The sequence below is a fragment of the Mustela lutreola genome, chromosome 15 (genome assembly GCF_030435805.1).
Source record: "Mustela lutreola isolate mMusLut2 chromosome 15, mMusLut2.pri, whole genome shotgun sequence".
Classification (NCBI taxonomy): Eukaryota; Metazoa; Chordata; class Mammalia; order Carnivora; family Mustelidae; genus Mustela; species Mustela lutreola.
The window spans coordinates 45,493,893-45,515,812 of record NC_081304.1 but is presented as its reverse complement, the minus strand read 5'-3'; the positions used below and the strand labels follow the sequence as shown (position 1 = coordinate 45,515,812).

The following is a 21,920-nucleotide window of genomic DNA, read 5'->3' as shown; positions in this document are numbered from 1 at the left end:
GGCCTGGGGCTCCCCTGGAGGCCCTCCTTGCTTGGAAACTCCTAATTAAGGTACAGGGAGAAGTGACAAACAAGCAGCCAGGGACAGGCCTGCCTGGGTGGCTGCCCAGAGAGAAAGGATGTATGGGCTGGCTGAGAGTGAGCAGCCAAGGGGAGGACCAGAAGGGGTCAGTGCTCTGCCCCCCCAGGCCACTGACTGATACTCTTAGGACAGTCATAGCTTTGGAGAGGGCTGTGGCCAATATGGGTCCCAGGAATACCCCTCTTGCCTTGATAAGAGCTCGGCATGGACTTCCCATCTCCCCTGGGTTCTTTGGACTCCCAAGGTGCAAAATTTCAATTCCAGCGAACCCCTGAGTCCAGCCCCTCCCCCTTCAGGACACTAAGGCCCAGCCTGTGGACAGCTTTAACTCTGGCTGCAGCTGTGAGATCCATGGGGGTTGGGAGGGGGGAATTGATTCCACAAGAGCAGTGGCATCTCCCTAGCAGGTCTCGCATCCCTTGGAGGCTTTCTCTGGGCAGAATGGGGCCTGTGGATGATTGAAGGCCCTCCCCCTCTTACAACATTGCCCCACAGCCTCTTGTGCTGAATGAGCTGCCCTAGCACCCATTAGGAAACCAGGTGATGTCTAGGGGAACTAGGCATCAAGGACAGATGTGAGCATGTCCCCTAAGATAACTGCAGTGAAGGACATTGGGGGCTGTCCTTCAGCTTGGGCCGAGAACACCTCCATCTGTTGGTGGGGGGTCTCCCTGCCTGAGTTACTCAGCAGGCTGAGTAATTACTGCCTGACAAGAAGGCGGGCACAGTGCACCCCCACATTATACCACAACACCCGCCTCTAGTCACCCCCACCCCCTGGCTGGACTCCAAAGCAGCGCCCAGCCCTCCTGAGGCCCGAAATAACTGTGCTTCTCACACTCACGCCCAGCCCCAGCCAACTTCGTCTGAGATGCTAGAGTTTGTGGGGCAGGGGGGTCATGGGGAGGCAGCTCAGGGGGCTGGAAGGAGGATTAGCAGACCCCGATTAAGGCCTACACTTTGGCACTGATCTGCTTTATGACATGGAGCAAGTTGTTCAACCTCACTGGGCCTCAGTTCGCTCAAGGAGAGCCCAGGGCCTTGAGACCAGCTTTAATGCCTGGCAGGGTGTGGGACCAAGTCAAGGCTAAGAGAGAGATTACTCCACCTCCAGTTCCATCCCAAGATGGACCAATCTTCTTAATCATCAGAACAAGGTTACTTTTTCACCTTCAAGCATTTGCACCTTTTCTCCTGCCTTGAATGTCCTTTTTCTTCTCAGACTGATAACTCAACCCTCAAGCCCCAACCTAAATGGCATCCCTTTGATGAAGGCTTCTTTGATCATCCTTCACCTTCACCCCTCTCACAGAGCTAGTAGAGCCCCCAACACTTTGTTTCTCCTCCTGTCACATTCTAAGATGCCTTGTGGGTCTTTCTTCCCCAGCTATGCCCTAAGCTCTTGTAGTTACATGCCTATGTAGTTAGCGGAAACCCAGAGCCTTGGTGCCATTGAATGCAGAGACCTTGTCTTTTTCACTGGCTGAATCCCTAGGAATAGTAATGCCCCACGAATTGACCCTCAGTAAATGCACGTTGAATGAGTGACTTAGCGCCCTCTTCTTCCTTTCCTAGGACCCCTCTTATTCCAGGCCAGTAGGGGGTGCCGCCTCCACCCAGGATCTCGCCTGGCCTGAACCTTTTCTGTTCAGCCCAACTGGCCCCCTGCGGGACCTGCTTTCTAAGCGGTGCCTCCTCCATTTTCCTGGAAGCCCCGGGCGGGGTCGGTGTAGACTGAAGGAGATCGGGGATACCCCCCCCTAGGCGGGGATAGCCCATCTGATCCCCACACTGGTCCCTTCCTCACTCTAGAATTTGGAATTGGGCCTCACTGACTGCTTGCTGCGTGGGCTAGACCAGTCTGGGGGCGCGCCACACCTACCCCCCAAAGGAATAGTATCCTGGGACGCGGGATGCGAGGCGGCTGGGTTTTCCGGAGCTGTCCTGGGCGGGGAGGAGCCGTCGAGCCTCCAAGAAGGAAGCGAAGTCGCCTAGAGAGGATATGGGCAGGAGTGCAGACTTGTGATCGGGGTTTCTGGGTGGCAGTCCTCCTGTCCCAGCCAGTGGGCAGAGCGCACGCTTCCAGCCGCCTCTCTCAGTGACCTCCAGCCGCGAAGGGCGAGCAGACGGGGGTTGGGCTGCGGGCGCGAGCTCCGGGAAGCCCGCGGGGCCGAGAAGGGGCTTTCGAGTAGCCCGACGGCCGCCCAGGGCCTGGGGCAGGTACTCGGACCAACACCGGCCAAGGATCGTCCCTAGGGGCGGGCGCAGCGAAAACACCTTGGGAGGCGGCGCCGCGCTGCTGAGCGCCGCTGCCCTGGGAATAGGACGGCGCTCGGCACCGCGAGCTGAGAGCACTTTCATAAATTTTGTATGGGAGGCGCTCCGTGAGCGGGGGCGGGGAGCGGAGCGAGAGGGAGGGAGCTAGCGAGCGAGGGAGGGAGGAAGGGAGGAGAAAAGGTGGGGGAAGCCGGGGGGTGGGGGGAAGGAAGGGAGGCGCCCCGCTCCGCCGATCGCAGGGTCCTGCAAACGCGCGGGGCGCTTTCCCCGGAGCTCGGCGGTGCGTGCGAGCGCCCTTTTGCAGCAGCCGCGGCGGCGGCGGCCCGAGGGGGCGGAGAGGAGGGGGCCGTGGCCCGGCGGCCGGGCGGCCGGGGGGCGGCGTACCCCCTCAAAACCGCCTGCAAAGAGCTCGGGGCTGCAGAAGCAGGCCGCCGGCTCCGCGGAGCAAGCCGCTTGTCCCGGGGCTGAACGAGCGCGCCGGGCTGCCAGGCAGCGCCGCGGTTGCTAGTGGGCGCCGGTGCCCTCGGCGCTGGGTTTGGGCTCACCATGCCCCTGAGGGGCCGGGCTGCCGGGCACAAGCGGATCCCCGGCTTGCCCCCGCCTCGACGCGCTCGGATTAGCTGTAGCCGGCACCCAAGGATTTGAATCCGGACTCCGGCAGGGAGCGCGCCTAGGCCGACCTCCGAGTGGCGGCCCCGCGGCCAACATGCTTCGAAAAGGTGAGTTGGAGCCGAAGGGGCAAGTTGGAGTTGAGTGCACACGCGGCCGAGCCTCGAGCCCGGGAGCCACCCGAGCGCTCTCCGGCGCCCGAGCTCCTGGCCCGGGAAGCAGCGGCTGGCGGGCTGGCGGGCTGGCGGGCTGGCGGGCTTTGCGGGGACGCACCTGCGGAGGGTTTGCTGCTGGAGCTCAGCCCCTGTCTGTGGCCGGTTGCGAGACACGGGATTTGCGCCATGGATCAAGCGGCCAGGCCTAGGGATCTGGCTCGGCGAGGTCATTTCGAGACCACTGTGAGCTACCCATGATGGAAAGGAAGCCGGCCTTCTGGGACCTTTGCTTTGCCATTATAAAGTTTTGCAGTCGCAGACTCCTTCCGCTGCGTGGGCACATGCTGCCAGTTCTGCCGCTTTGGCGGGGCCGGGTGCGGCCCGCGCTCCAGGGCGGCCAGCGGTCAGTCACCGAGCCGCCCCGGCGCTCACTGCGCGCCCTCGCTTCTCAGGCGGGGCCGGGACGTGGGCATCTTCCCTACAGTCCTGCTTTAGTCCTCATGGACGGGCTCTGGGCACCCAGCAGCCCAGGGGAGGTGGCTAGCGCCTGCCGTCCTGTTCTTCAAACTTTCCTTATGCCTGGAGCAGCGAGATGGGAAGGCGGGGGCCGTACTAGCTCCGTGCGCGGCAGGTGCCAGGCTCAACTTGAGGAGAGCTGGCCCCGCGACCACCTAACCACAACCACCCTCCCCCTGCCCCCCTTTCCCCCGCAGCCCGGCTCATTGCAGAGCGCTGCAAAGTTGGCGCGGGTGCTGGGGAAGTCCCGCCGCGCCCCCACGTGGCTGCCGCGCCGGGAGCTGTCCCCGGGGCCCAGGGAGGGCAGGTGACCACGCCGGGAGCCCGCAAACGCGGTCTCCAGCTGCCCCGGCCTCTGCGTCTGCCTCCCTCTCCTTCCTGGTCTGGGCGAACTGCGCCGCTCCATCGGGACCCTATCGTTTCTGGGCCGGGCCGGGTGGCGGGTAAGCCGCGGCGGCTGCGTCCTGCTGCCCGGGTCCTGCGGGAGCGGGCTAAGGCGGGAGCTCAGGTAGCTAAGGGCCCTGATCCCTGCGCTCCGTGCTCCTGCCTTAATCCGCCCCTGTTTCCATGGCAACAGACCGAGGTGTCGTAAGCACAGGATTCTGACCTCACAGTAGGATGGGGAGGGAGAAAACGGGCAGGGGGAGGTGGCGGAAGAATGGGAAGCGAAGCCTCAAGATGGGTGGAGAGGAGCAGATGTGGGGGTCAGGGGAGATACCCCACAAGCAGGTGGGACAGGTGGGGGAAGAAACTACACCTTCTCTGGAAGCAGTAAAGGCTGTGTGGTGGTCCCGGCTGGCTCAGGCTGGCTCAGGCCTACCGGGGAGCCTCTGTTGCCCCGTCGTGTCAATAGCCACAAACTTGTGGTGACTTGTGTCATCCACGTGGGTCGGGGCAGGGCGGGGAGGCGGGGGCACGGGGACGCTGCCTACCTTTTCCTGTGGTGTGGGGAAAAGTTTCTCTGGCTGGTTGGAGAAACCTCTTCACTGATACATCCCGGTTCTTTTTCCCTGCAGAATGGGACTTTAAAAAAGGCCTTTCAGCAGCTAGCCATGGTGGTCAGTGCCTGCGCACAGAGGCTGATCTTTACAAAACTGAACTGAGGCCCGGATCTGAGAAGCTTGGGACTGGAGTGTGCACACTTGCCCTGGTGCCTAAGGATTCCTAGGCAGTTTTAAGAGGCTGCCATGGCTGGGTTGCTGGGTTTGGGATGGAGATAATAGAAGGGAAGTGACATCCCATTTCCCTTTTGGTCTCTTGTCTTTTGGCAGTTTATAGTTAAAAATGAGCCAGACAACAGCCCAGGTACTTTATTTACGTGACTTAAGTGCCCAGGGAAACTCCAGGAGCCTTTCTCTCCCATCCTCACTAGCCAGAGACCCAACCCCGGATGAGCCCAGTGCATTCTGGGGGCCTCTCCCAGTGGAGACTCACTTACCCTGTTTAAGAGGTGGCTACTGGAGGCTTGGCAGTCATGGGGGTTCACCACTTGGATTGGCCAAAGGAAAACAGAGCAGAAAAGCCCTTTGCTGGGCTAGGCTGAGCTCCGGTGGCCTACAGCCTGCTGCTGGGACATTGTGTGGACAAAGAACTTTATTTTTGCTCCTTTTCTGAACAGTCTTCTCTCTCAGCCCCTGGTCCTGATCTGTAGGACTTGTTTCTTTTATACACATATACAGGACACTCAAATACTGTGTGGATTCTAGGTGTGTGCTCAAAGCCAAAGGTATGTCCAAGGCTCATGCCAAGGGAGGTGGCCATTGAAGTTTGTTTCCCAAATTGTTCACAAAAGCTCCGAGCAAAAAAAATGTTATAGGGATGGGTTCAAATGGTCATTGCAGTTTCCCTGCCCATCAGCTGCAGAGCCCTGCGTGGACTCCTGCACCTGAGGGAGTTTCATAGTCTCGGTTTGGATTTGAAAAAAGAGCAGCCATCCTGAGATCCTGGGGGTAAGGTGGAAGAGAAAAACCCTCTAACTTTCCTGCAGAGGGCTGGGCTCATGGTCTTGACAATGGAGTGCTCTGTGAAGTGAGGAGGCTCAGTTGTCTGGGCAAGGTGAGTACAGGCTGTGATCATGAGGGTCATCACTCTGATTTCTGGTTGTCCTATTACAGCAAGCTGGGTGCTGTCCTCTGGCAGGATGTTTTAGGAATTGGAGGGGAGGGCTGCTGCCTTGTGTCTCTTAATGAAAGGACTCTATCGGCCACAGCCACACCTCTGTGAACCAGAACAGCCTGAGCCCTCAGTGGATCCTGCTGTTGACGGTGCTGGGAGCTGAAGGCTTCAGCAGCTGCCTGCCCTCTTTTCCGTCTCCTGGCCTACCCTGGCAGGACTAGGGATATAAAAAGCAAGCCTCTGGTTAGAGATGAGAGACAGGCAGGGCAAGCCAGGCCTGAAGCCCCCCAGCACCATCCAAGAAGAAAGGGCAGCCTGTTGGGGTTTTTGCTTTGCCAGAAGTGGGCTGCTTAAGGTCAGGATCTATGGTTTTCATTTTTAGAGCTATAAAAACAGAATGCAAATCAACAGCCTCTGGGCTAATACTGAACCTATCCTTAAAGTTTTTGTCTTGTTAAGCAAGGAAATAGAGTGCCAAATAGGCTTTGTTAAGTGGCAGTCTAATTAATAATTTAAAATCTTGTAGCTGTCTTTCATTAGAATTTATCTGTACATCAACCACAAAATCAGTCAAACACACTCATTTATAAGTTAATGCCATCCCTGAATAATTCAGCAAGAGCTAGATTAAGGCCGGCAATCCAGTAAGAAGCATTTTTGTTCTTTTGGTTTCCATAGCCAGATGGACTGGCCTGGTGGCTGGAGAGGGTCTCCTTTGTGTGAAGGGGAGGCAGCGGGAGGAAGGGACCGTGGTGGATTGGAATCCAGAGATTCCGTAGGTGACCTGAGAGTCTTCAGGTGGCCAGGTGACAACAGGCCCCTCCTCTTGGAGCTGTCCGTTTCATGGTCCTCTTTAGCTCCAGTGGAGAAGAGAAGGGAGGAATATTCCATGGACAGCCAAGACACTCTTCTTTCTGCTGCAGAGGATGTGTATAAAGGGGAAGTACAAGAGCCCTGCTCAGGAGGGTTGAGATGTGAGGCTTTTTTTATCCCAAATCCTAGCGCAGAAACAACATTTCAGTCTTCCCCGCCTAACTGTGTCCTACCCAGAGAATGCAGCCTGGTGGGACCAGTGTCACCAAACACAGCTTCTTTCATTGGGAGCCTCTGGACTGCTGCTTTCCTCAAAGCTCCTGGTTCTTATGACAGAAGAGAGAAGCTGAGAGGAGGAATTTTAGGGGAGCACCAGGACACACCAAGAGAAGAGAAGCAGAGTTGTCCAATAAAGCCCATACATACATTTTCTCACCAGGGGCCAGAATAAAAGCAAAGCAAGCAGTGCATTGTTACCCTTGTGAGCTCAGACCACATAGCAAATGTGTTTTGGTTCGATTCCCGTCATGCCGATATGCGGCCAAGTCCTTGCTGCACTGCTCAGGCCCATCTTCTACAGAGAAACCATTCAGGACCAAACTCCCAGCGTGGGCACACGGGCTCCTGCACTGTGGGAAGGTAGCCTGGAGTTTCTGGTCTCTGTCTCAGGCCACCAATCCCAAGCCCTCTGCAGGGTTCAAGGGCACTATTTGTAAACACCAGGTAAGTGGAGTAGACGGTGGACTTGACACCAGGAGAAGGTTCTTGGCCAAGTCTGAAAAGGGGAAGTCTCATTAGGAAGAAGAAAAGGCAGGGGAAAGGGTAGGTGTCTGTCCCCTGACCCGTGGCTGAGTTGAAAGCAGATGGGACTGAGGAGGAAGGCTTGTGGGGTGAATCCAGCCCTAAGCTTTGGAGTCACAGCCTGAAAAAGGACAGAGCAGAAGTTCACTTGCTGGAGAGGAGAAGGAGGGGGCAGGCATCATGAAGGATGTCAAGAACGGATCTGTTTGGTACCATCTGCAGCAAAGTAGTGGTTAAGGTGAAAGCAGAGAGGAGATGACAGGGAGGGAACAGATGGCCAAGGAAGCAAAATAGCTGGCGAAACGGGAACAGAGCCTCCAGGGACAGCAGAAGGCAGGACCTCCGTGCAGAATGCCGGAAGCGGCTTTTTCTCGGGGTGCGCTGGCCAGACCATCCTGACTAGAAGTGAGTCAGAAAGAGGAGTGGGGCAGGGACTTCAGGGTGAAGGGACTTCCCAGGCCTGGGACAAGACCTAGCAAGACATCAGTTCCAAGGTTGGGGGTCCAAGAGCAGGGACCTCCTTGGATGCCTTGGATGCCATCACTGGGGCAAAGCCAAGCCGTGTTGCATCTCTGAGCATGCCTGGTTGAGCCCACCAGGAGGTGGTATGGACCCTAGCTGGAGACAGGGGCAGCAAGGACCCACTCGTGCCAGTCACCGTCCATGGACTACCAATACCTGCTTATAATTACCGATGGGCCAAGCTAAGTGGACAACATACCTTATGTCATGTCATCTCTGCAGTTGCCCTTTGAGGTCAGTCTGTACTTGTCCCTGCTCTACAGATTATGGAAACTGAGGCACAGACAAATGAAGTCACTTGCCCTGGGTCACACGGCTGGCACACTGTTGAGTCAGAATGCAATCCCCGATCCGTCTGCCGCCACACTCTTTCGCTTGCTTGCTCTCTTAACCCCTAAGCTCCACTGTCTCACATGCCCATCTGCCTTGAATTTACATGACATTTGTTTTGCGGGGTGCTGAATCATTTGTATCTTGTTACAGAGCTCTCTGGTGGTTCCCATGCACTTCCCTTCTGCTGCACCTCCAGGAGCATCTCTCTCTGGGACCCTGGGGCTCTAGGACCCCAGGGTCTCACCTGTCCTCTTCTTCCCTACCCTCCCTCTGTGTCTGGGCAGACACACCCTCACCTCCTGCCTCCTCCCCTCCTGCTCTGGTTTCTTCACTACAGGGATGGAACAGTGGGCCAGCCCATCCTCCTGCTTTCATGCCCTTGAGAAAGGCTGGGACGTGGTTTATTTGGGGGCTGGTCCTTCCCCCTGTGTTGCTCTTCCTGGCTAGGGGAGCCCCCTGCTCCCACACATCCTGCTCTTCACAAAGCTGCATCCCAGACTGGCAGGTGCTTGTGTGGGGAGCAATAGCTCCAGGATATGGGGTGGCTGAAGCTGGATGAAGCAGGTCCCTCCACCCTTACCTGCTCCCCACCTCTGGAGTTCTCCCTTACCCTTGGGGTGGTGCTCCCATGGCCCAGCCCTAGTCTGTTAGCGGGACTGTAATGGCAGAGCTCAGACCTGTCCTCCAGAAGGGAATTCTGCCCCCTTCCAGCCATGGTTGAATTCCAGAGGCCAGTTTTCCCTAGGATTTGGAAAAGAAAGAAGAAAGAGTTAAGGCCGAAAGTCTAGGTAGTCTTGGGAGGTAGAAAGGCACACTCCCACCTCTGAGCAAGGAGCTCCCCCCACCACGGTGACTCGGGGTTCTGATCTCACAGACAAGCCGGGGCTTCTGAGCCTGTGATCATTGTCTCATCAGTCAGCAAAGCTGGGATCCAAAACAGCAAACAGCCTCCGTGCTGGCATGGCAAGAGGGTTGGCACAATAGAGTGTGTGTGTATGCGTGTGTGTGTGTGCGCGCGCATGTGGGCACGTGCGCGCATTTGTAGAAACACACCTGGCAAGCATGCAACAGGCACTGGAAGTGTGCATGCCTGAAGCTCCCTGTTGTAGAGTGGGGCATCCCACGTGCGTGTGCCCCACCTCCTGGTCCTTGGGGCCAGTAGCATAGAGCGTTGGTGCCATCAGTGGGCTGGTGAGCTCGTCAGTGGGGGGCCTCCAGGAGTGAGTGGGCCGGCGCTCTCTGCACCACAAGCTAGCAATCCCGGGAGCCAAGCTCGATGAATTGGTGTGACTCTGCCCGCAGGGGTGGGCCCTAGGGAAGGGACCAGAGAAGACCCTGCAGAGGGGTCTCTTGGCAGCTTCCTGGGCTGATACTAGAGGGCCGTGGCAGCGTCGTCAGGGTGGGGCTGCAGGAAATTGAGCAGAGTTTGGGGTGCCCGGGTGGCTCAGTTGGTTGGGTGTCTGCCTTTGGCTCAGGTGATGGTTCCAGGGTCCTGGGATCAAGTCCCACATTGGGCTGGCTCCCTGCTATGCGGGTAGCCTGCCTCTCCCTCTGCCACTCCTTCCGCCTCTGCCTCTCCCCTTGCTTGTGCTCTCTCTGTCAAATAAATAAATAAAATCTTTAAAATAAATAAAATCTTAAAAAAAAAAAAAAGGAAATTGAGCAGAAGTCTTCCCCAAGTAAGGAAAAAAACTGGGCTCCCAACTCACAGCCCACTGAGATGGTGTGAAAGTTTGCTTCTGCCTCTAAAATTGCCCTAGCAGAGTTTGCCATCCTTCTCTGGGCACCTGCGCCAACACAGTGAAGGAGGCCTTTACATATGGTTATATAGAGAGATTCATGAGGCCCTGGGGGGAAAATTGGCATTCTTCTTTCAATGATTTATTTATAGGGCGATTGGATGATGGGGCTATGGAAGCTTAGGTGCCTCCATTAGTGAGAAGCATATGAGGCAGAAAGCCTTGCTCTGTATTTGACATTTAGTGGGGCGACTCCTACCAGGGAGCTGCTTTTTCTTTTAGAAGGTTTTGCCTTTAATGTTCTATTCATGGGCTTGCCTGAGCAGGCCAGGAGAAGGAAGGAGCCTGCAGTGCGGTGGGCTAGCCAGCTAAGGCCAGGTGGCCTGGGGAGCAGGCAGGGCCTGGTGAGTGACTCTGTGGTCAGTGCGGGGGCAGCCGGGCAGGCCCGGGCTGTGGGGAAGCGGCTCCGTTCCCGCACTGCGGGCCGCCTCCTTGGCACGGGCTGCAGGCAGCACGCCCTTTCGTGTTTACTCTCCTGTCTCTGTTTTCACTGGCCGCCAAGCTCTGCCTCTAACAGCAGCTCTGTGTGACCCTGGCTTTGGCTTGGACATCGCCCTTTTCTTTCTAGGGACCGTGGGGTTGTAGAAAGAAAGCCAAAGTTGGAGTCCCATGGCTGTGTTAGATTCCAGCTCTGTGGCTGGGTCTCTAGGACGCTGGGTGCATCTTCTTCTCCTTGGGCCTCAGTTTCTCCATCAATAATAGGACCAGAGTGATGGCTTTTCACATGTTTCTGGGAAGGAGAACAGTGTTTTCCAATGATATCCACTGTCAAAGTCCAGAATAAAAAATGAAATGAGGGCACCTGGGTAGCTCAGTTGGTTAAGTGACTACCTTCAGCTCAAGGCATGATCCCAGAGTACTGGGATCGAGCCCCACATCAGGCTTCCTGCTCAGTTACAGACTCCTGATGTGAGTCTGCTTCTCCCTCCCCTTCTACCCCTCCCCTGCTCATGCTCTCTATCAATCTTGCACTCTCTCAAATAAATAAATAAAACCTTTAAAAACAAACAAAACAAAAAACCCAGAGAAGCGTAAGTGGGCCTGGTCAGAGCTGGGAAGAGGGGCATCCAGCCCTGGCCTCACGGACACCCTGACTGACAGCCCCACCAATTTGGAGACTGGGGAGTCTGCTGTGGCCCCTTTTGGCAGGACAGAGCCCACAGGAAGGCAATTGGATGTGCTGGGTGTGGTGTGTTAACAAAGGGACATAGTCCCATCCTCTGAGGGGAGCTGTCTATGCTTGGAGTCTCCTTGCCCTCCTGTCCCCTCTCACACCTCAACCCAGACGTCAGGCTGTGTCCTCTTGTCACTCGACTGTCACCGCTCTGGCCTGATGCTGACCGTACCAAACGTTTTCCTCCTGTCTCATCTGACCTTCTGGTGGCATCTAACTGTTGGCCGTGGTTTCCCCGTGGCTCTCCTGATGGCAGCTCCCCTGGTCTTTCTCCGACTTTGCTCGCCCACAGAGCCGGCTGCTCCTTCTCAGCCTTCTCTGCCAACTCCACCACTTGGGCAGCTCCCCAAGCATCGTCCTGGGCGCCGTCTCCCTTCTTGCTCTCCTCTGGGGGGCTTCAGCACGCCCCCGGCTCCCACACATCCTGCTCGGTGGAAGCATTGCCTCTGACGTCCGGGGCCATCCGTTCTGGGCCATCCGCCCGCCGCCCCCCTCCCCGCCCCCACTGCCTCTGCTGCCAGCCCCACAGGACCCCTGGACTCAGTGTGTCTCAAACTGTACTTCCTCTGCCCGAGCTGGCGGCAGACCGGCTCCTTGCCCATTTCCCCCCATCTTAGTGTCTGGCACCATCAACCTCCCAGGCTCCCTCAATTCCAGCCCTGGACCCACAGTGTGCTTCCTCACCCCACCCTCCCCCTTAGTCCATCTCCAAGTGCCATCCTTGCCCCCTCTGTGGCCTTCACACCTCCATCCCCCCCACCTGCACCCCAGCCCAGGCTGCCTTCTCCCCCACGACCTCACCGGAGCAGCTAGCTCCTAGCCACCCCTCTTGTGTTCACCCAATCCAGGTTTTACGCTGTGGTTACATTCTACAATGCCACCTGCTCTCATCCCCTCCCTTGCTTAAAACACCTGCACTGATTTCTTTTTCTTCCCGGGATGGTCCAGACTTCCCAGCTGGACAGCCCGTCATTGTCTGTGCTTTCTGGTCATTGTATCCAACCTATCTAATTGCAATTGCCTGTTTATTCTCTGCCCTCCTCACTGGAAGGTAGGTTTCATGAGACACGTTAGTCCCCCCCTCCCACCCCCGCCCCTCTAGGTCTGTTCTCCGTCCCAGGAGCTTGGCCTGTCCAACATCAACATTGAGCTCCCACACCCTCTTGCTTCCAGTTGGCTTCAACCATTGGTGAGTCAGCATGAGTTCTCCTGCCCCTCCATCATCCCCCAAAGATTCTTCTGGAAGTGCAGCCTGAGATAAGGATTCGAGTGTATGTTGTATATTTGGGAGGCGTCCTAGAAAACGCCAGTAGGTGAGCCGGGAAGAGAGAGAGGGGAAGAAGCCAATAAGGAGCCCATGGTTGAGAAAAGGAATACTGTGGGCAACCAGGACTTCAAATCCCAGGAGGGAGCTTGGGGTTACAGTTTAGAACATACACCTCAGAGTTATCTCACGAAAGGGAGGGAGTGGGGGTATTTATACACAGCTCCTTTCCATCATTGGCTGAGTGGTGTTCCTGGTGTAGAGATTAGCTCCCCCACCCCTCACTTTTGGCCTGCTCTGTGGGTGAGCAACTGCCAGCTCCACTGCTAGAAAAAGCCCGCAGGCAAAGAGATGCAGGTTCTGCCAGTTGGAAGGCAGGCTGGTGTGTGCTAAAATGGTGAAAGCAAGGGATCGGCAGGCCTCCACAGCATCTGCCCCACGGCTCCTGCCGGAGCTCCAGGTTCAAAAGAGCTCCCTCCCCTCAGCCCCAGGGTGGGGTGTGGGTGGGGGGCAAATGACATTCTCTCTTCCAGTTTCCTGACCCAGCTTCTCTGAGTTACTGTGTACCCATCCAGTTAACTGCCGGGCCCTGATTTAAACAGCATCCTGCACGAAAGAGACTGTAGCACATGGCGACATCGGGTAGCGTTGAATCCATGACTGATGTCATGTCTTCATGAATTGATTAGAAATGTTGATTCAGTACATGACCACAGTCACTGGTTTTGGAACCCAGAAGACATAGTACCAAAACCTTATTTTTAAAGTGTTCCGTGGGGCACCTGGGTGGCTCAGTGAGCTAAGCGTCAGGCTTTTGATTTCAACTGAGGTCATGATCTCAGGGTCTGGGGATTGAGCCCCACATCAGGCTCTGTGCTCAGCATGGTGTCTGCTTAGGATTTTCTCCCTCTCCTCTGCCCCTCCCCACACATTTAAAAAAAAATTGAATTGTTTTGTAATCATAAGATCAAACCATGATAACCCAGGGCTTAAAAAAAAAAAAAAAAAAGAAAGAAAGAAAAAAGAAAGAGGAAAAGAGGGTTCTCTGTAGCTATCCAGCTGCTTCTCCTTGGGAAGAGCTCTCCAGGCCCAGGGAACAGCAAGCACAAAGGCCCTGAGGCAGGAGTATTCTTGGCTGCCTTTGGGGCTGGGGCTTTAGTACTAGGAACTAAGAGAACACACTTCTTCTTCTTCTTCTTCTTTTTTAATCTTACAGCTTTCCTGTGCAGTGCTTCATTAAAAGCAGAAAAGACAGGTCTTACTGGCCCCAAGTTCCAGATGAGGACACTGAAGCTTAGAGAGGCTATAGGGCTCATCCAGGGCCTGGGGCTGCACATGCTGCCTCAGCCCAGCGCAGCTCTGCTCCTCTGTGGACCCAGGAAGCTAGGAGGCATAGAACGACAAGGCCAGCTGGACCACAGAGGACATCTGGTGGGACGGGAGCTGTGGTGGGAGAAGAAATAACACTCATACTCTGAAAAGTTTAAGGTGTACTTGGCAGATTTTTTTTTAAATAGATATCTTTTTTTTTTTTTAAGATTTTATTTATTTATTTGACAGAGAGAGATCATAAGTAGACAGAGAGAGAGGCAGGCAGAGAGAGAGAGGGAAGCAGGCTCCCTGCTGAGCAGAGAGCCCGATGCGGGACTCGATCCCAGGACCCTGAGATCATGACCTGAGCCAAAGGCAGCGGCTTAACCCACTAAGCCACCCAGGAGCCCTACTTGGCAGATTTTTATGGAACCAAATTTGCACTATTGATTCCGTGGCAAATAAAAACCTCTTGTGGATGCTCTGGGCTTCAGAGATCCAAAATGTTTTGACTGAGACTGGCCCGAACGTGAGATCAGCCAAGCTCGGGGGGTCCCTGGGGTGAGGAGACCACCTGTTTTGTCTACTCTGTGAAAATGACTTGTTACTTTGAATTGCTTCCTCTCCTCCCTGGAAGGGAGGGCTTCCAGGTTGCTGCCCAGTCTCCAAGATTGCGGCTGAAACAAAATCTCTGAGCAGAAGGAGAGAGGCCAGGGCCGTTCACAGGACCACACCCAGGAGAATGCACCAGCCTAGGGGGACATCGTGCCACCAAACAGTGGGCTGGGCGGTTGGTCCTGGGGCTGGCTGGAGGTAGGCATGGCTCTCATCTTCCTGTAATTGGCCCACCACCCCTGGCAGGCTGCTATTTCTGCTTTTAGTGGACAAATCTGATTGCAGGGATTCGAGGTAGCTCATTGGAAGTGGGGGATTACTGCGAGATGAGTGACCAGGGCTCCAGAAGCCTCCAGGAAAGAGAGTAGCAGCCTTTCTGTGATGCCTCTCCTGCCACCCAACCCAGCTGCCCCTGCTTCTGCCCCACCATCTGTACCCATGACTTGTCACCTTGTACCAGGCCCAGTGTGGTCACCCAGGGCCGCTTGCTCTTCAAGATGGCCTTCCACCTCCTCCACTGCTAATGGCCTCACATTCTTTGTATCCTGAACTTGGTTTCCAGAAGAAAGACCTCAGTTGAGCCCGCCATGTTTTTCTGTGTTACAGATCACAGTCACCTGTGAATTGTCTATCCATGGATGAGCTGGCTGCCTTTTATTCTGTCAGTCGAGAGAAGAGAACTTTTTTTTTTTAAGATTGTATTTATTTATTTGAGAGAGCAAGAAAGGATGAGAGACAGAGAACATGAGGAGGGAGGGTCAGAGGGAGAAGTGGGCTCCCTGCTGTGCAGGGAGTCTGATATGGGCCTGGATCCTGGGACTCCAGGATCATGACCTGAGCCGAAGGCAGTTGCTTAATCAACTGAGCCACCCAGGTGCCCTCCATGTGACAACCATTTAACAGCTGTTGAGTGCCTGCCTATGCTGGCTTGGCCCTAAAGATGAAACAAAGAGTAAAAACCAAGTCCCGTGTTCTAATGGAGCTTACCTTCTAGTGGGGGGATATAGACCATGAATGACTGACTGTATTCTGTCAGGTAGGGATAGGTGCTTAGAAGAAAAGACTGTTAGAGGGTGAGTTAAGGAACAGAGGGATGACCAGAGATGTGTTATTTTAGAAAGACTGGGAAGCCTTTCTGATCAGGTGACATTTGAATAGAGGCCGAAGGAAGGGAGGGCTCTCTGCAGCTATCTGAGCTGTTTCTGTTTGGGAAGAGCTCTCCAGGCAGAGGGAATAGCAAGTGCAAAGGTCCTGGGGCAGGAGTGTTCTTGATACAGTACCTGGCTGCTTCTGGAGCTGAAGCTGTAGGCAGGGTTGGCATTGAGGTACAGACCACGAAGTAGTGACAGGTTCCTTTGGAGAGGACTAGAGCTTGGTATCAGTCACAAGTTCATCAGCCTCTTGGCTAGGGGGAGGAGCCAAAGTACAAACCAAAGCAACATTATGGTGGGAGGAGAAGTGGTGGGTCTAGGGATGCCCCTTTCCATTGTGGTCAGAAGCTTCTCCTCAGTTAATGTGGTCCAGTCTGCAGCCTGAATCCAAGGTCACGGATCATTTCCCACAAGCCCTTCCCTTTAACTCCGAGCATGAAACACAGAACTTAATTCTGTGGATGGTCTTGTCTTTTTCATTTATACATCAGCCTTTTCTCCCCAATTAGACCATCATCTCTGACCAGGCCTGAGCCCCTGTGCTCCCTTGTAGTTGTTTCCTAAGCTCTCACTCTGGTCTGGGTACCGTGGGCCGTGAGTGATAGGCTGAAGATTCGTCCTCATTCCGGAAGCGTACCACCTGGTGGGAGTGAGCAGCCACACACCAGGAGCAGGGAAGCCCAGGGTAGGGTAGTAAGGAAGGCTTTTTCAAGCCAGCGGGGCAGGTGGCCAGAGGGAGGCCCCTGCTCAAAGGCTCTATGGGTGGAGGAGGGCCTGGAAAGACCGGGCAGGGTGGAAAAGTTGGAGAACAAGGGGATAACTGTACATGGACCATGATAGCTATATGGGCCGGTGGCGGACCCATTGTAGAACAGATTGAGGGGAACCCAGTTGTCTCAGAGCCCTAAGTACCAGGGAGCAGGAGGTGGGGCTGACTCAACAGCCACTGAGTAAAATTTTTGAACTTCCCAAATAATGCATACATGTGACAGAAAACATGGGATTGGCAAAAGGAAGAAAATCACTATAATTCCACAATCCGAAGAGGGAAGTGTGGGAAAGCTAAGCCCTCCCAGGGCATTTGGTGCATTTGATCCGTCCTTCTGGGCTGCTTCCTGCAATGCAAATGTACCCTGTCTTGTTGAATCTACAGTTTACCGCAGACACTAAATTGAATAATTTCTAGGTGGGTAATTCTCCTCCTCCTCCTCCTCCTCCTTCTTCTTCTTTTTATTTAAGTTTCATGTATTTAAGTAATCTCTACACCCCATGTGGGGCTCGAACTCCCAACCCCAAGATCAAGGGTCGCATGCTCTACCGACTGAACCAGCCCTTCTAGGTTGGTAATTCTCAACTTATTTTAATGACTGCAGAATGTTCCATCGCATGACTACCCGTCCCCTCAGGCTGTGCACAGAGGGCGTTTCCAGCTTTTCGCTCTTGGACATGTTAGCCAACACCTGTGCCCACGTGCCATGTGGGCTTCTGAGCAGGAGAAGGAAAGAAGTGTGAGATGTCAAGGACTTCACAGGAAGTCAGTTGTGTGGAGGCCATTATGGGATGTCAGTGACACCCCTTAGGTGTGTGCGCTAGATACTATCCCAAGTAGAAGCCAGCCAGACCTGAAGCCTCCTGGGGATTTGGAGAGGAGGCAGGTCCATGTGCGTGAGTGCATGTCTGTGTGCATGCGCACATGCGTTGTGGCCATGAACATGGCCCAAGTCTCCAGGGAAGCAGGCAGTGGGCAAACCAAAGGGAAAGGTGTACAGAAGAATTAGTTTTCCTTGGGGTTAGGTTGCAGCAGAAACTCCCCAGGATGGTATATGAGGAAGAGCCTGCCCCTTGCTTTTGGTTTGGACCAGGGAACTTGCATGATTTTGACAGTTTTGTAGGCTCTTTTTTAATTTTTTTTTTTTAATGTTTTATTTATTTATTTGTCAGAGAGAGAGCAAGTGAGAGCGAGCACAGGCAGACAGAGTGGCAGGCAGAGTCAGAGGGAGAAGCAGGCTCCCTGTGGGGCAAGGAGCCCGATGTGGGACTCGATCCCAGGACGCTGGGATCATGACCTGAGCCGAAAGCAGCTGCTCAACCAACTGAGCCACCCAGGCGTCCCTCTTTTTTAATTTTTTAAATATTTTATTTATTTGAGAGAGAGAGCACGCGAGAGAGAGCACAGAGGGAGATGGCAAAGCAGGGAGCCGGGTGTGGGGCTTGATCCCAGGACCCTGAGATCATGACATGAGCTGAAAGCAGACGCTTTTTTTTTTTTTTTCCCTTTTTTAAGATTATATTTTGTCAGAGGGAGAGGGAAGGCACAACCAGGGAAAGCAGCAGACAGAGGGAGAAGCAGGCTCTCTGCTGAGCAAGGACCCGGATGCGGGACTCGATCCCAGAACCAACTGAGCCACCTAGGTGCCCTGGAAACATCTTCAGACAAGACAAGCATAAAGGTGCCCCAGCTCTTACCTATTTGGAGCTAGAAGGGACCTTGTAGCTCAGCTGAGAAAACCAAAGCACAGAGAAGTGCCGTGGCTTGCCCAACATCACACAGCATTAGGAGTGGTTGGGTGGTATGTTCTCTAGAACATCCAACGCGTGCTGCGTGCTGGCTGGCAACATTGGTTAGCTGCGCCTTATCTGTCCACGACCCCATCCCCAGACCCTTCCTGCGTCTCTCACCCGTCGGAGCACGCAGTGCTTGTGGCTGTCCTCGCTCAGGGGAGGCTGGTAGGGAGGGCTTATTCCAGGGGTCTGTGGACAAGCCCTTCACCTCCAAGTGGGTTGCTTAAGCACACAGGATCTGGTCAGACCCAGGTTAGTCTCCTGTAAATTACCTCATTTCTCTGAACGTAAGTGTTTCCGTGTTTAAAATGGGGCCACTCATGAGACTACCTGACTTGTAAGGTGGTGTATATTAAACAAGACAAGACTGATACAGTTCTTGGTGCTTGACTGTGCCAGGGGCTCTGCGGGTGCTGCCCTCAATGTTAGCAGTCACAGTGAGAACTTCCTGCGTCATCCTCCCTGCAGGCCAGGCCTGACTACCCTGTGACGGCTCGCCTCCTTGTGACCAGGGCTGAGTCTGAGTGAGGGGCTAGGCTAACATGGGCCAGCCCTGGCCAGAAGCAGGAGTCTCAGGACTTGTAAGGGTGGGTCGGATCACCATGGGCAGCAGGGGCCACCCTGTCTGGGGAGGACTGACTCAGTCCTAAACTCCCTTCTCTCTCTGCCCAGTGTCCGGGAGATGTCCCCAGAGATAAGGCAAGAGCAGTGAGAAGCATTCTCAGGTGGTTTTCTTTGGCCTGCCTGATTCCTCTCAAACTTATTTCTGGTCTTTGCAGGTTTTCTGTCTGTGTCTGCAGCAGAGTGGATGAGAGCAAGGGCTGTGGAGTCCAGGCAGGAACCAGGGCCCTTCTCCATCACTTACCAGCTGCCTGACCTTGGGCAAATGCTTTTAATTCTCTGGACCTCAGTTTCATCATCTGAAAGAGGGGGCTAATACCACCTGCCTCTTGAGGTTCTGAGAATTTTTTTTTTTTTAAGGTTTCCGAGAAATCTTGATGTAAAGTGTCTTCCGGGCACATAGCAAGGCCTCAGTGAGTCACGGCTGCTGCGCTGTGTTCCTCACACAAGCCTATGACTTAAGAGCCATGTGCCAAGGCCTACTGTGTGCCAGGCTCTGCAGGGACTCTGAGAACCAAAATGAATGCCATAGTCCTCTCCTCAGTGGCCTTGCCTCCCCTGCCTTTTTCCACAGGGCAGATCCCTCTCTTCTTCATTCTAGGTCCCATCTTGCCCTCTTGACAGGTTGGGGGGGGTGGTTGTTAACTTCTTGGGTATCAGGCCTCAGAGGCCCTTGGTGTCTGCACTAGGCTGACCACTTGCCCCCTTTACCAACAGGCTGATACAATTATAGGAGGAGAAAGGTGTATCTGGGGAGCTGGCCCTTGGCGAAGCTGTCAGAAGCTCTGGGGCGAGCTGTGTCAGGCCCTTAGGGAGGAATCCAGAATGGATTTTTCCTCTCTGACCACTTCCTTGAAAAGAGTAGGAACCCTGAGAGAGCCATGGAGGGAAAGAGCTGAGGACCCGCCAGGGGCAGAGCCTGTGCAGCCCCAGATGGGGCCCAGACCCCTCCTGCCCACACCCTGCCCTCCATGGAGATAAGGTATGGGCTCTCCCCTGTACCTGTGGCAGGAGGGTTCTGCTCACCTGTCCAGTACCCCAGCCTTCCTCCACCCGCTGGAAACTGGCCAGGGCAGTTTTCCTACTGCGCTAGCCACATTACAATCTCCACAGAATTAACAAAAAAAAAAAAAAAAAAGAGAGAGAGAGAGGAAAGGGAAAGAAAAGAAAACAGTCCTTGTGCAAAAGCCGCTGCAGTGTCTGCCAGGACCTAAGATCTGGTACTATCTATTTTTTAATAATTGAGGGTAATAAATATGTATTTCTTTCTCCTCTCCACCCCCCTATCCTCCGCAGCTTGTCAGCTCCCTGCGTCTCTCCTCTGATCAGACCAAGTCTTCCCCAAGCAAAAAAAAATCCTTTAAGCAAAAAGGATTAAAGCCTTGAAAGTAGGTCTGCCTGAGCTCTCCCCCACCCTCCCTTCCCCTTCCCTGGGGTTGGTGGAGAAAGGCCCCTCTGGGGAGCTAAGGACAGCAGGGAGAGGAGGGAAGCGGTGGGCGGGCAGTGGCAGCAAGTATGAGTCCCTGGCAGGGGGTTGGGGGGGTGGGGAGGATGGGAGGTGAGGGGCGGGTGGGGGGGTTGTGTGTTTCTGGACCGCAGGACCACACCATCCTCTCCACAGCCCATCCAGTTCCAGGCCCAGGCTAGCCTGGGGGAAGCAGGCCAACCAGCCCTCCTCTGGCTCCCGAGGAGGGGCTTGTCTGAGGACCAGAGTCCCCCAGTCTCCCGGAGTACATAGGAAAGTGGGTTTTGGTCTCAGATAGCCCCTACTGAGCTTTGCAAGCTGGCTTTGAGCTTTAGCGTCCTGTGTGACCTTGGAGCAGGCCACTGAACCCAGTTGCTCAATCTATAGAATGGAAATATAAACTAGTGAGCAGGAGGTCAAATAAGTCAGCCCAGTGCCTAGCGAATGGTAAATGCAAAATAAACTAAATAAATTATTATTGTTCTCTTGATCCAGTTCTTTTCAGACACAGAGACCAGTCTGCAACCTCCCCGATGGCCTGCTGCTCCACAGTGCCCAAGGGCCTGCCAGGGCATACCTGTTTTTCACGCAGCCTTGGCAACACCACGTGGAGAGGGGGTTGAAGCCAAGGCTGGGTGGTGTGGTTAGGAGCCTTGCTCAAGGATCAGTAGTGACAGCACTGGAACTTCGAGTGAGACTTGTACCCCCTCCTCCACTTCCTGCTCTGATATGTTCTCCTCCACCCTCTGAGGCTTCCTGACCTGGCACCCAATATCCCCAGCTCTGGGCCCAAGGACCAAACTAGGAACCAACCCAGGGAAGCCTGGCTGGGAAGGCCTGGCCTGGCTGGAAAGACAGGGCCCGGAGCAGGCGTGGCTGAGGCTTGGCGGACTCACCTTCCTTTCCCTGAATCTGCCAGCCTTGCTGTTCTGCTGAAGCAGCAGGCGTGGCCCAAGGGGGCCTCCTTCCCTCTGAGCTGGGCACATGCTCCCAGGACTGGGTGCAGATGGGGACCCCAGAGTCCCTGCACCCATCCAAGCCCAGAGCCCCTGGCCTGTTCCAGTGGTCAGTGCTTGGCCACGTGGCCTCTGGGGCCCCAAAGCCACCACCTCTCTCCGAGGGCGGGGGGTGGGGGGGGAACAGCCCTGCCCTGGCTGCTGTGGGCCTGAGCTGGGAGAAGAGAGGCAAGGCCTTGAGGCCGGAGGGCAGGAAAAGCTGGGAGGGAGGTGGCTATTTATAGCCGGCTTTGCTTTTGTTCCTTTTCCAGCAATGCTTCTCTTTAAATAGGAGCAGGGCTGAAGGCTGCAGCTCTTCCCCAGCCGCCTGTCACGGGCGCGCATGCGTGTGGCGGGGGGGGGGGGCGGGGGCGCGTGTGTGTAGGGGTGTCACACGTGTATAGGGATGGAGTGGGGGGTGGACACTTTGGTGCGTTTGTGTGTGAGTGTGTGCAGGGATGGTATGAAGGGATAGCCGGTGCTCTATGCACATCAGTGTGCAAATACGTACAAAGGTAGAAATGGGTGTTCTTTGGATATAAAATGTACACACAGCATGTACACACACGCATGTACAGGAATGGGACAGTTCTTAGTATGTACGTACGTGTGCATGTGTCTATTAGTGGGTACACACGTGGTGGCGGGCAGCCCCTCCTTAGTTGATGTGTGTGTGTATGTGGGCAAATGTACACATACATGGATAGGGTGGTGTGGAGATACACGTGTATCTCCATGTGT

General features: G+C 54.9%; 1 protein-coding gene across 1 annotated transcript in view; it reads left to right on the top strand.

Moving 5' to 3' along the window:
* Positions 1-2,576: 2,576 nt before the first annotated feature.
* The window catches only part of RTN4RL1 (reticulon 4 receptor like 1), a 73,502-nt gene continuing 54,158 nt past the window's right edge, over positions 2,577-21,920 (top strand). The window contains exon 1 of the mRNA XM_059148366.1: positions 2,577-3,077. Within this exon, the coding sequence (XP_059004349.1) occupies positions 3,065-3,077 (13 nt within the window). The 5' untranslated portion in view covers positions 2,577-3,064. The remainder of the gene's footprint in view (positions 3,078-21,920) is intronic.